General features: G+C 41.5%; 1 protein-coding gene across 1 annotated transcript in view; it reads left to right on the top strand.

Moving 5' to 3' along the window:
* Positions 1-14,256, top strand: part of RNF150 (ring finger protein 150) — a 109,056-nt gene that overhangs the window by 56,508 nt on the left and 38,292 nt on the right. The window contains exon 2 of the mRNA XM_065736357.1: positions 8,051-8,301. Coding sequence (XP_065592429.1) covers positions 8,051-8,301 — 251 coding nt within the window. The remainder of the gene's footprint in view (positions 1-8,050; positions 8,302-14,256) is intronic.

The following is a 14,256-nucleotide window of genomic DNA, read 5'->3' as shown; positions in this document are numbered from 1 at the left end:
ACCTCATGGGCTTGAGAGATATTTCCAGCTGTGCTAGAAATGCTTGAAACATGGTTTCAGAACATGGGTGTTTCAGATGAAATGAGATTTTTTTTTTACACATTTCTCCCTGTTCCTCTCTCTCTCTTTTCCTCTTTTTAATTCTTCGCGAAGCTCCTAACAATATTTTACTCTCCACATTCGAATGCTGTTTATTTTGCATGTGGCACTAGTATTTGTTTATTTTTAATGTCTTCTCTGATTTCATGAGTAAATGAGCAGAATTTGTTGCAACACCAAAAAGTCACTGCTTTTGTCTCTAAATGTAGACGAAAAGCTGTTGATTAATCTGCATGGTAATGACTACGTGTTTTTTTTTTTTTCCTGTGTATAATCTCATGGTTATTTCCTAATTTTCCTGTGTGTTTTCAATATTCTTTGCTCACCAACTTTGCAAAACACAAGCAGAACGTAACTCTGTTAGCAGGACATGATTCCATATAGGTTAATCAATTATGCAAACAGCAGCCCCAGTTACTTCCAGCACTGTTTATTTGCTTCCTCTGATTTTATCTCTGAGTACTTCACTGCTCTTTGCGTACCTGTGTGTTTCATACGTGTTCAGGTCTTGTCAAGGCATGGGGTTAAAGTTTGCAAGGAGGAATTCCAGGTGTGTGCTGCAGCTGGCTGTGGGCTGAATGTGTATTTGCAGTAGGAAGCTGTGCTTTGTGTAGGCTTTCACTACTCCTGGCTGCTGGCACATCCCTGGGTAGGGTGTTGTGGGAGACACTGCAAACCTCCCCACGTTGTTTTGGTATTAACTACTGACCTCATTTTTCTCTTCCATTCAGTGCAAACCCCAAATACAGGTGTACCTGAGAAGGGATCTGCAGTTTGAAGGGAGGAGGGCTTAAGGCAAGGTGCTGTGACAAGCCACGCACTTATCTTCAGTGACCCCTTTGTCAAATCATTCAACATGTGTGCTAAGCTTCCCCATTTGTAAATGAAAATATATTTATACTGCTCTAGCAGTGCCAGGCACAGGAAGTGGCTTGTGTTTGGACTGCACTCTATCACAGCTGCTTCAGATGGTATTTAAGACATGTTTTCTTTTGGCATAATTCCATTGAAGATAGCAAGGCGGCTTCTGCTTAGGTAGTGGGTGTGTTTTGCCACAGCCCTGGAAAGGTTATCGCTGTGGCGTGTTTTGCTACGAGTTGGAGCCTAAGCCTATCCTAGCTGTAAGACCTGCCCAAAGGATTCTCTCTGGTCACCTTGTACATGAGAAAAATGCAAAGCATTGCAAGGCAAGTTCCAGAACAGAGAACTTAGAGCAAGTGGCACGTGTCATCAAATACTGTTTAGAAAACAGAGGGGATTTCCAGAGGCATCTTCAGTACAAATGATACACGGTTATATTTAAGCACTTTCTTGGCTATGGTAAGGAAGTCTTAAAGCTCATGCCATGGTTTGGGCTGGGGTCTATGGAAACCTCTTGGAGAACCACCCTTTTTCTTCTGTAATTAAGTGTGAATAAATAACAGCATGCTGATTCATTAGTGTTGGTTAGTTCAGCAGACTGATGAGCTGACATTATGGGAAGAAAGCCCAGGATGAATGCAGCTATCACACTGAGCTGGATTTTGTAAGTTTTATAGCTGTTTACTTCTTTCTCCTTTGCTGCAGTTTCTGCATAAAATTAGAGGAAGTCAATATGTTCTGAGCTCTTACAGCCTTGACATGTTCAGCGCTGATTACAAAAACATGAACAGAAATTTCTTTCTCCCTCAACAGTAATAAAAAGTGGCCGAGACTGCTTTTTGCTGAGAAGATCACAGCCAGAAGCATCTTGCCTCTCCTGGTTTCAGCATCAAAAGAAATGAACCGAGAATATCTCAGCTGGAGGTTATTGTTGTTCACCTCAGGACCAAAGAGAAAACTTCAGTATCAGTTATTTAAATACTGCAGCCAGTCATTAACATCAGTGTCTTTTTTTTCTCTAACTGTCCTATTAGATATTTGTACTTCTGCAGAGAGAAATTATTTGTGACAATAAGATAGTCTAAGGAAGAAAAAAAAAAGAGTTTACACAGAACAGTTTCCTTCTTTTATAATATGGAAAAGGAATTGCTGGAGGGAAAAGGTGTCACTCCTCTTTGTAGCAGACACTGCACTTGCCTTAAAAGGAGACCTGATTTACAGCTAAGTGTTTTGGAAGATGGGCAGGGGACCAAGGAGGGTGCTAGCGGTGCCAAAGAGGAGCGGGAAATGAGGCAGAGGATAAGCTGAAGAAAATCTCTCTCTGCTTATAAACACTGATATAGGAAAGCAGGGTGGAAATAGGGATGGGAGGAGATGAAAGAACCCACATCACTGCAAAGCAAGGGCTCTGGTATAATAAGGGAAAAAAAAGCACACTGTGAAAACTCAAGTGCCTATGCCACCCATTGAAATGGAATTACGTGCTGCTACACTGTCCTTGTTTCTGGCCTTTCCCTGTGCGTTTTTCTCCTCTGGCTGTGCTCGCTAGGAGGGACTTGGCTCTGCATTGTAGCAGCACTGAGGGTCAAGGGCTGTGCTTCTGCCCTCCTTTCCTGGCAGGCAGCAAGCAAAAGTCTCGTGCATCCCATGCTGCTCTGCAGCCTGTCCTCACTGCGGGATGAGAACAGACCTTTTCTCCTGGCTCTGACCGTAGCTGGGCTTTGGAAGGCACCACTTGTCTGAGCCCAAGCCCTTCTCTTGTGTGTTGTAGGCTGCAGATGCAGGTGTGCCTTCCCCATTGCAAAGGGGGTTCTTGGCTTCATCAGACCTCTGACTTGGCCCTTTAGTTTTGCTGTCAAGACCTGACTTAATCTTATTTCTGTTCTGGGCGGATGCAAATTTCAGTGCTCAGTTAACATAAAAACAAGTCTACCCTTTAAGACCAAAAGTCTGTCTAGCCTGTGGTCCACTGTTTGGTAAAATAAATAAATAAAAGGCTAACACAACAAAAACAATGCCTAACTGGGGAATAACCTAAGCAGGGTGGATGTTGTGTTCTGCTTTCCTATCCTTCAGCGATTTGTGGTTCCTGGGTATCTGCTATTTGGTAGCTTTCTGTTTTGCAGTGCAAAGGACCTGCTTTAAACTCTTATTTCCCCTTCAGGCCATTCCCATTTTATTCAGAGATGGCTAGATGACTTTTAAGTGTTTTTGGTGAGGAGCCACACTGAATAACCTTGAAAGTACCTGTATTTGCCTATATCTGTTATGAAACCTGATTAGAATTTGGTGTCCTTTCTAGTCCTCTGGCACAGAGATAGTTCCTTGGAAGAGGTTGTGGATCTCAGCCTGTAGTCATTTCACCTAGGATATATGATGTATCAACTGTGCATAACTGTCACCTACTGTATGTTGCTCTTTTTGCCATTTTTTTCCTCTAGTCTCCTTTACTGATGCTTCAATTTGAGACCGGTGCTGTGAATACTCCATGAAAGAGAGCTCCTGCAGGGTATTATCCTTTCACTCAGATAATTCTTCACAGGTGGCCTACGTAAAATTCCAAGATTGCATTTAAATGGTGTTTACAATACTACACCTCTGAAACAGTTGAAACTCAGAAATGAGTTTTCCTAAAAATATTGCTTTGATTTCCAAAAGTAATTTTTGAGCTCGCAAAAATGTAATTTAAGCCTGTGGTTATTTCTAAAGGGAAAAGAAAATAGAGATCAGATGATATTCTGGTCAGTTTATAATTGTACCATAAAGAACAGAAGAACTGAGATCCAGCTCTCATCAGGTGAGACTGGGCTGCTGAGCTCATTGGAAGCAAGGTGTAAAGGAAGAGTTGCTTAGCTTCTTGCGCCATCCTTTGAGGTTTTTGGTCCTGTCCTCCAGCACAGACCAGGTTCACAGTGCAGTGACGGAGCAGTGGCACAGCTGCACAGAGAGGTGATGGAGTCTCCTTCTCTGGAGATGTTCCAGACCCACCTGGACGCCTACCTGTGCAACCTGGGCTAGGGAGCTGCTTTGGCAGGGGGGTGGACTCGATGAGCTCTAGAGGTCCCTTCCAACTCCTACAATTTTGTGATTCTGTGATTTATGAGCAATCTCATGTTAAGGCAATTTCTGAACTCTAAAAATTATATCTGAATTTTCTGTTACAGAGTCTGTGAAAGGAAACGCTTTAGTAGCTGATTTTGATGTACAATTTAAGAGAAACCCATACTGACGTTTAGATGGCTCTTCTCGAAGATGTCCTATATACCTCCCAAATTAGAATTCTATTCAAGTAATTCCATTAATTATTTCTCTGTCTTCAGGCAGTTGCCAAGCATGAAGAAGTAAATCTTCTGACAAGTGGTATGTTTCTGATACATCTTAGAGCCTCAATCAAATACTGACAAAGCATTAAAGAAGCAGCCCTCCACTGCTGGTCCTACTTGCTAATTAAGAGAACAGAGGACCATTTTCAATATCACTTTGCAGCTCCCAAAGCAGAATCAAGGAACGTCACAGGATTGTTGCCAAAACCTGTCTACAAGGTGCAAGATGTTACATACATCTTCTGGTCATAAAATCTCTTCATTTCTTGAGTTGTAAGAGCTACAAAAGCCATCTGTTACAGAGCCCCAAAGTCTTTCTTTTCTTCTGTCACCTGTGAATAGATTGTTATAGTTGAAAAAGTTTGCAGCTTGGCTTAAAAAGCATCCCAGCTGAAATGTATTTCACAGCCAGGGCTGTGGGGAGGAGGAAGGTTTGGAGAGGCTCTCCCAGGTATTCTTCTTAAGTGCGCATCTTGTCATTGAAAATACTCTCTGATGTTATTGTTGCTTTCCTGAGCGCCACCTCATGCAGGAGGCAGAGGAGAGCTGGATCTCACCGCAGGCTCTTTGCATCCACCTCCTTCCCTCCCTCCCTCCGTATTTTCTCCTGTCCATGGACGGTGGCGAAAAGTTATTCCTTGTCCTGCAGGCTGGGGTGAGGAAGAGTTCAGGATGACCCATGCAGAATGGAATAGTGCCTGGGTGATTCAGAATTATTTCCAGAACAACTCTTTTTAAGTGAACAAAGCAGCCACGGCTTGGTAGAACTGTTCTGCCACTGATGGATTCGCCACAAGGGTTATCCTGTGACTGGAAGCCAAGCTGAGACAGTACAGAGAGCTGCAGTATTTCTCCTCTGGAGCCAGCAAAGCTTGGCCCCGTTGGCAGTGCTACATAATACAAGGGAATGCAGAGCTCAGAAGCTGAACTGCTGCCTGCAGATCAGTGGCATGTACTCTCCACCCAGAAATATTCGGTGAGGTGGATATGCTTCAGCAAACTGAAGGGAGTTTAAGCATCCCGAATGCCTTCAAGTTCTACCTTGTTTTGTTATCGGCACGTAAGGAGAGAACACTGATATGTTAAGTGTTTCCTAAGCTGAAGAAGAAGAAAATCCATTCACTGCAGCGTGAATACCTCTGATTTATGAATCTCTGATTCATCCTGACAGCTATTTAAAAAATCATGTCAATGTCTGCGTTAATCTTGGCCAGAAAAAGAAAAGAAATGTGTTAGGTAACAAGAGTGCCACAAAGTGCAGCTGCCATTGTGGATGTAATGAAAGGCATTGTTAGCATCTAGCTCACAAGAGAAGCATCAGTACATGTTACCAGATAGTGTTTCTGAAGTCTGTTGAACAAACGTGTACTTGAGCATAGAAATCACCTCTAGGATTGATGGCTCCTTGCATTATTTACCTTTCAGAATATGTATAGTTTTCCTACATAGACAGGCTTTCCATCTGCCATTAGATAACTGAAACACTGCTAATATAAAAACAGTGTGATGTGAGGGAGGAAAGGAAAATGAAAAGTTGGTAATTTTTGTTTCTACCCAGTATTCGTTGCTCTAAACACAGTTTTGTTGAGCATACATCCATGGCAATATATACTTAGTATCTTGTCTTGTGAAGTGCCATGAAAGGTCCTAGGCTGGTAGTGACAGTAGGTCATCATAGCAATGAGGTGGAGGGATGAGAGAGGGAAGGAATGTGTGTGGTTGTGCTCTTATCAATGGAGCATCACTCCATCATGCTTCCACAGTGAATCCAAGATTGAAAGCTGCACTGTAGTTTGATCTGAAAGCACAGTGCCAAAGAACAGGAATGAGGTCAAAGTCATCCAGGGGATCAAAATGTTTGTCCCTCTCTTTGATATTAAAGAAAGAAGGTAGGAAATGACTGTGAAATCCTTGTTTTGTTATTAGAGATATAGTAATCTCATAATTAATTGAATGTGATTCTTCAGCTGCAGTGTGTTATGTATGGCCATTGTCTCCTATGTATATTTCTCTACAGAGCTCCGTTCAAATGAATTAGACGTAGTAAAGATGCTAAAAGCATCTTTAAAAGGCATTTTAGGTTAAGGATAACCAAACAGTTAAGACGCTACCTGTATTTTCTACTGAAAACATTATTGCATCCGTCCCTCCCATCAGCATGGATTTTCAGGTAGTATCTTCCATACCATGTCCTACATCACAGTGAAGATGATGTTAGATGGCCTTTCTAGACAAAGGAGAGGATCAGAGTGGTGGATTTTGAGAGAAGTTGATGAAATTGATTTCAGTATTTTTGGCTGTGGGATTTTTTGCTGTGGGTACACTGGGGCTGTTTGTGAGGCTGTTGGTTTGGTTTTCACACGGAGTGATTTGAAGGTGTAGTTTTTCTTTAAAGAAAGGAATTAAGTAAGGCGTGTGAGCAGCTGTGAAAAACATAAGCAGTGCTCCAGATAATTTGTCTTACTGACCGTAGGGAAATTACTGACATGGTACATCGTTGATGCCCTTCTTGGCTGCTTTCAGACATGGCAAGTTCTCCTTAGCCTGTAAGGGCAACGTCTGCATTAGTCTTCGATAATAAACAGGTATCTGATGTGTTGCAAAGATAAATTTATCCTGGCTGCAGAAGGTGGAGCCTTACTAGACAAGGGAAGGAAAATACCTGAAAATCATTACAATTTATGGATGAATGTCAGTTAAACAGAAAGGCTTAATTGCCTGTCACAGATATTGAAAATTCTTTTGAACCCGCTAAACCACTGATTTCACCCAAATGATTGACTGGCCTATTCATAATCAGGGAAGTATCCCTTCTGTGAGGCTTTTCATCATAAAAGTGGAGCAATTTGCACTTCAGCTCCAAGACTTGAGAAAGGAGGGTTCCGTTCCCAGCTCTGCAGTGTATTTTGTCTGTGAGTAGCATAAGTCTGTCATGGCTATTTCAGTACCTCCAAGCCATCCAGGCATCCAGCAGACGGAAAAAAGTTTCCACCACAGTTAACATTTTCCATTGAATGCTACCCACCTGTCCTCTTTAGTACATCTGAAATTTTGTTAAATTCCTCTTGAAATCTTTTGGTATCTAAGTGTCTTTGAAAACCTGGCTTATACTTCCCAGGGTGTTTTGGTGGAGTAACATCTAAATGCAGTCTCTGTTTGAAGGCAGGCAATCCTTTCCCACCTTTGTGAATGTCCCATGGTAGGTGGCTTTTTGTCCTCCTTCCACAGTCAGAGTACAGGTAGAAGTGGAGTTTACAGCATGCCCTCTCCTATCTCTGGCCTTGGGCAAAAGCAACAATGCTTTGGTGCGTTCACCCTCCAGCCCTGTAGGAATCGGTGACTGGAAGCACTTCTGGTCCAAGTGGGAATTTGGAGGGGCTTTGTGGCTGTGCAGAATGGGCTGTGATAAGCATATGGGGTGTTGGAGAGATTTATTCTAGCTCCAACACATCCCTCTTTCTGTGGTGATTACAGCACTATTCTGCTAAACAAGCCTCAGCAGAACTGGATGCCTGTGTTTGTCAAACCATGAAATGTGTTTTATGTATCTTACAGCCATCAGCTTTATAGGAACAAACTGTGTAACTGGTTCCAGTTCAAAACTTCCCCACATCCATCCAGCTTACCTCAGGATGAAAATCAGGAGGAGAAAGAGAAGCTTTTTGTTACTGTCTTGGCTTTATTGCCTTACCACATCCTCCTGTCATTTTCTTACATTGCATTCAGCTGTTCTAATTAAAGTTTCTTTTCCCTCTCCTCTATGACAGGCCTAGATGATGTCGTAGCAATAATGATTCCTGAACCCAAAGGAAAAGAGATAGTGAACCTCCTGGAGAGGAACATCACTGTGATGATGTATATAACAATTGGAACACGAAACCTGCAGAAGTACGTCAGCCGGACCTCCGTGGTGTTTGTCTCCATCTCCTTCATTGTGCTGATGATCATCTCGCTGGCGTGGCTGGTCTTCTATTACATCCAGCGATTCCGCTATGCAAATGCCAGGGACAGGAATCAGGTGAGCTAGTGATGCAATGGGTCATGGTTTCCAAAAAAATAGTCAACGTGGGATCCAATTTTAAATAAAGTAAAACTGTAGGAAAATATATGTGTGGTTTAAAAACATAATAATAATGAGTAGCGAAAAGAATGAGGATATAAAAATACCTGAGTATGGAGAAAGCCAAGAACTCTGTCAGTATAGATGGGGTTAAGGGGGAAAAAAATGCATATAGTGTACGTATTATGTGTTTTCTTTTCCTGTGCAAGACACACATGGGATAGACAGAAAGAATGATAATGTGTATTACTGAAAAGACTAGTTTGTTACATATAGCTAAGCGACGTAGAAATGAATACAAATAAAAACCTTAAGAGCAAAATGATAATGAAAATGTAGTGAGGTATGTGAAAGTATGTATGGGAAATAAGGCTTTGCAATACGTGAGGAGATTAAAAAGAACAGGAAGTGTTTTCATTGTCATGCCTCTTCAGAAGGGCCTTTAAAGGAAAAGACGTTCCTGTTCAGTTGACTGTGGTCGCTGAACATGTAAGTGGTGTAGTGAAAGCCACACATATTATTAAGCTTTTGATTTTGGCATTTTGCCCAGCCACTCCCCGAAAGCCACACAAAACCTACAGAGCTGGAGAGAAGCCAAGCAGCATTGTGTGGGGATAGGTGGTAGGTCCTGAGGCCCTCTGGGTTTATAAGGCACCCTGAATCTTTATAGTAGTTCAGCAACAAATATTAGTAGCAATGTTGGTAATAGATTTCATCTTTTCTTCACTGGGTCCAGCTAATCTCGACATCAGCAGAACCGTGAAACTGAGACTTCCACATTTCATTCCTACAGTGCAGTAGGAAATGTTATCAGTGTGTAAAATCTGAGGAGATGGCCATTTTACTACAGGAAAAATAATGCTTCGTGATTCAGAGATGGTTTTCAACCCTTAATAAACTCCTGTTCCAGCAGGAGGAGGGCTGCTTTGCTCTGTTGAAAAACTGAAAGTGGGATTGTTAATAATTGTCACGTCGAAGTACTGCTGCACTCGAACGTAAGCTTAACGTATAGGGATACCTCACCACCCTGATACTCAGGCATCCTCAGAGACAGAGAGCAGCTGCTCTGTATTTACAGACAGAAAGAATATATTTTACTTTTAAATATAGACCGTGAAATTTTGAATAGTAAAAATGAGACTATCCCAGCTGGAATTTGAGCATCACTGGCAGCAGAATCGCTGTGACTGTAGCGGCTGTGGTAATTTTCAGATGCTTTGGCTGCTGAAGCACGTGTGCCTAATTTATGCATGTGAGTACCCTGAGTGTGCTTTCAATCAAGTAATTATACAGGCAGATTAGCAGTGTAAATAGACATATGTAAACATGAAACCCAGCAAAACAAGAAGCACCCTTCAGGTTATACATCACAGTTTGGAATTACAAGTTTATGTGTTCAAGCAGTTTTCCTTTCCCGCCTCTTCTTTCCGAAGTTTAAATGAGACTAATGTGCACACAATTATCCTGCGCAGAGGTTTTGAGAACTTTGTTATTAATGCTAATTCTGTTTTTGTAAAGAACAAGAAAGCAGGCCTCCTAAGAAATCATTAACTTTTTTTTTTTTCCCCAAAGCTGTAATAATTATACAGGACAAACTAGAATTTCTTTATATATTCTCTTCACTCAAATTTGCCTAATCTCCTTACTGCTCTCTTCTTATGAATAATGGTACATGGTGACATATATGGATAAAATTCAACCATTTCTGTTAGTGACCTTTTTAATACTGGGTACGGAGCATTGAAATATAGGTAGCTCTCAGAAGAGCTCAATTTGCTCTTGCCTTTTTCGCGAGGGTTCCTTCCTCTAATGTTCTGTTGCTTTTCTTTTCAATTGTGCGCGTTTTCTTGTAATGTGAAGATGGGAGCACAAAGTTCTTGGATATTCAGGTATTTTCAAGAGGAATGTGTTTTGCTGCTTTTTGGGATATAGTTTAAAACATGATTTTTTTGTAATTTATCTCAAAAGCTTTTGCCATTCTAGCTTGCACTTGTCCATCTGTATGAAGGTATTGTGCTTATTTGTTGTAAACGCCTTTGTTGCTGGCCAGCATTAAGAAAGGTGCACCTTAGTTAAAGTTGATCCAAATGGTAATGTTGAGATGTTCATACAAATAGAGCTTCTGATGAAGAGGGAGCCAGCTGACCTATTTAGAGAAAGTTGTGCCATCAGTTCCTACTGCAGGGTGCATTAAGATGTAACTGCACACTGACTGCTTGTCTCTGTAAGTGCAAAGAGCCGTGACTTGTTAATTAGGTTTCAGTTTTAAAAATAATAAAAAAGGAGGTTAAATTTGTTTTGATATCTGAATGATTTTAAATCACTCATTTTTTTTAAAACAAGGGCTTGTGAGAGTTAGTATTTTCTTAGTTGAAGGAGAACTTGTGCATACCTCTTCACTAACTTCCATCATGCATCCCCTTCCTAGCTCTGGCTGATAGCAAGGCTGCTACCAGGAGCAGCCCAGACTCTGAGTTGGTAGCCTGGGCACTGTGTTGAGGGAGTGGGACAGTGTAGCCAACTGCAAAATATGATCAGCAGAAAAGAGTTGTGTTATATGAAAGCAAGGTTTCTGAACATCTTTCATCGATTACTTCAAGTATCCCTAAGTCATTTTTCATTTTACCTCTTCCCAACTGACTCACTGTAACTATGTCTCGTTTTCCTGCAAAACGTGGAGCTTCTTTTTGTCAAGCCTCATAACCACCTCAACTGCTTTGTTCTTTCATATATAGTGTCTCTCCTTCCCAGTTCTGCTTCCCACCGTGCCCATAGCTGAAGTTGCTTACCTATCAGTAATTCGAAGAAGAACTAACTTACAGCAACATCTGGCTAAAGACACAGGCAGCTAGGAAGACCAAAGAATCTCCTGGATTCCTCCTGTTACTCCTTAGTGAGATGAAAACTTAGCATATGCCATACACACACACACACACACACACACACACACACACACACATATTCAACCATCACTCTCATTCACCACTTATGCAAAATCCAGGTTCATGTGCCAGAAGGGGGAACCAGTTGGGCGCATCATTTAGCTGAGTGGAGAATCAGAACTGGAAGGCTTCCCACTGCATGCCACAGCCACTCACATAGATGTAAGCTTAGTTGGGAATTTCTGTAGTGGAGCCTAATGTTGTCTTTCATTGTGGGATTGTGCTTCTGCAGCTAGGGTGTCATCTACAGATTCAATTGTGCTTCCTACAGTTATAGAAAATATGGTTTCATTTCAATTTTGGTTTTAATGTTTTGAGCTTTCAAGCGTGTCTTTAGCACTGATGACTGTATGATATGTGTGAAAGTAGAAGGTAGGTAGTAATATTCACGTGCATGAAAATCCCAAGTATTTTCATCTTTTCCCACCTAAAAAATGGCCAGGAAGTAGATATATACTCAGTGATAGGCTCTTTTGGTATCAAGCAAGTGACTTTAAGAAAGAAAAGCATAGTCAACCTGTGTCCTCAGCAGCTTGTTCCTGTAGCCCTCCTGAAAATGAGAATTAATGGGAGACTATGGGACTATGTTTGTATCAAACAACATCAGGTTGCAGAGCTAATTGAAAGCAGTCTGGAATTACATGACAAATAAATTCCTGGCGGCAATTCACCAAAAGGTGATTTGCCAACTTAGTCTTCTAGTAGCCAGGACACAGGCTTTAAAAAACAAAATATCACATCACTGTGTCACGGTACATATTTCACCATTAATATCTCTTTCTGAGATCAGAGATCTCTTTCTGTTGTCTGTGAGCCATGAGACAGAAAGACAGCAAGCAGGAGATGTTTGAGTTCCACATCTGTTGGCAGGATTTCTTCCGTGTGGTTTCTTCCCATTTCCTTCTTGTGAAGAAGTTTTATGTAAAATTGTTTTGAAACCAGGCGTGCTCCATGATTTTTGCAGGATGGCAAAAGCCAAAGCAGGCAGTTATTCCACTAGGACCTGCAAGCCCTTGTTTAATATCCAGGGAAGGATCTAGTTTACTATGTAACAGCACATGGATGAACAGACAGTTCTCTGAGAAAGAAAACAGGTAGTCATGACTTTTTGTGAGAGTTTTGGGCTGTTGGAGGGAGACATCGTATCTGAAGCAGTCTTAGGAATATGTTTCCCATGATGAAAGTCTGCAAATTTGATCCATAATGATGTGGCTGCTACTTCATCCTGATGGTGTACCTCATTCTGCTCAAGGCACAAGGTGTTGTCCTTTCCCAAAAGGTGACAGTTTAGTAAGGCCATTTAGAGTGGGCCACTCTTCATTTCTCTTCCAGAGCATCTTCTGTCATTTACTTCCTCAGGAGCAGACAAATGATGCTTGCTGTGCTACTGTCCTTTCTTTTTAAACAGTAGCATCGTATCCACAAGACCACTGCATCTGATACGCTTAACTCCTTCCAGTCCAGTATTGAATGTTGCAGTCTTCCTAATGAGATTATGGGATTTATGATTATAAATCTCTAAGCTTCATTTTAAACCCTTGAACTATTGTAATGCCTCTTATCTTCGAGGGACAGTGATTGGTTAGTGATAGCATGCCTTTTGTTCAAATAGAAGAATCCTTTGGGAGTACAACTTTACTCCAAGATAATCCTGTTCTTTCAAAAATTAAATAATTCTTCTTTGCATTTAAGTCATTAACTTGACTATTTAAAATAGACAAGAGAAAGCAAACATGAAAACAAGCAGATTAAAGATGTACATGAGTCTTTAATCTTGTCCTATCCCCTTGAAGAATGTGGAAAAAAAGAGTTGAGACATTTCATTAGTTTAAGTAATAATAATGATAAAAAGGAATCACAAGCAATTCCTGAAGTGCGGTGCAATGGCTCTTGTCTCGCTCTGTGTTATCAGTCTGCCTTTGATTTACAATGAAGAAACAAATAGCTGGCAAGAAATGCTTCCAGCTCTTGTCAGATCTGTTTATTGAAGGGAGACTGTGAGAAAAATATACCACAGGAAATATATGTAACTACAAGGAACTCCCTCACATGTAATAATTAGCTGTGCTGGAAAGAACATATGTAAATCTTATATGATAGCCAAGATCATTTTTATCTCTTTAGCCAGGCCAGAAATTGCTCGCTGCTTTCAGCATTACACACATTCTATGCCTTTCCAATCCAATAAACTCACCCTCTAAATTAAATACAGTGGTTTTAATTGAATCCAAAGAACAAAGCGGTAATTTATTAATCATATCTGTGTCATGATGAAGTCTCAATTTACAGGCAACGTTCGGCTTCCTCCCATTTTTGGCTTCGTGCTCTCACCCCTCCAGCTGGAAGCCCTTCCCATTGACAGGCCTTCAGAATTCCAGCACAGGCGGTGTTCCCATCTCTGAAAGTTGAATGTCTTCTGAGTCACCAGAGCTCCTAAATCTCCCACGTAACTAACAGCACATGGTTGGAAACTAGATGGGAAAAAGGGGGCGAGTAGAAGGGTTGAAGTCATTTACTGGTAGCAACTTGGAATGCACTGTATCGTAAACTGTCGTAAAACCAACTGGAGGTCGGGGAGTAGGTGTGCGGTGTGATCAAGTGCAAGACAGACAAGGAAAAACTGGAGAGAGCCCAGAGGTGTGTGTCCAGCATGTTCTGGGGACAGAAGAGTGCAGTGAGTGGGGAGAGGTGGAGGGAACCTTGTTTAGTAAGCTGGGAGAGGAGGAAGCTGAGGGCTGTGCCTGCAGTTGCCAGTAGCATGGTGCATGCTTGGAGGGAAGGCAGTGTCAGACTCTTCTCAGAGAGAAGAGAACAGAGAAAGGGCAAGGATAATAGTCACAAATTGCAGCTAGGGAAATTCCCCTTGTGTAATAATGATATTAAAAAAAGGCTGCGAGAGCAGTGAAGCGCTGGAACAAATTATCTACAGAGGTTGTGAAATCTCCCTTCCTGGAGATAGTCAAAACTTGAC

This window comes from Cyrtonyx montezumae, unplaced genomic scaffold (genome assembly GCF_038088225.1).
Source record: "Cyrtonyx montezumae isolate F1298 unplaced genomic scaffold, pur_monq_1.0 scaffold_2, whole genome shotgun sequence".
NCBI lineage: Eukaryota > Metazoa > Chordata > Aves > Galliformes > Odontophoridae > Cyrtonyx > Cyrtonyx montezumae.
This window is presented reverse-complemented; position numbering and strand designations above follow the sequence as displayed.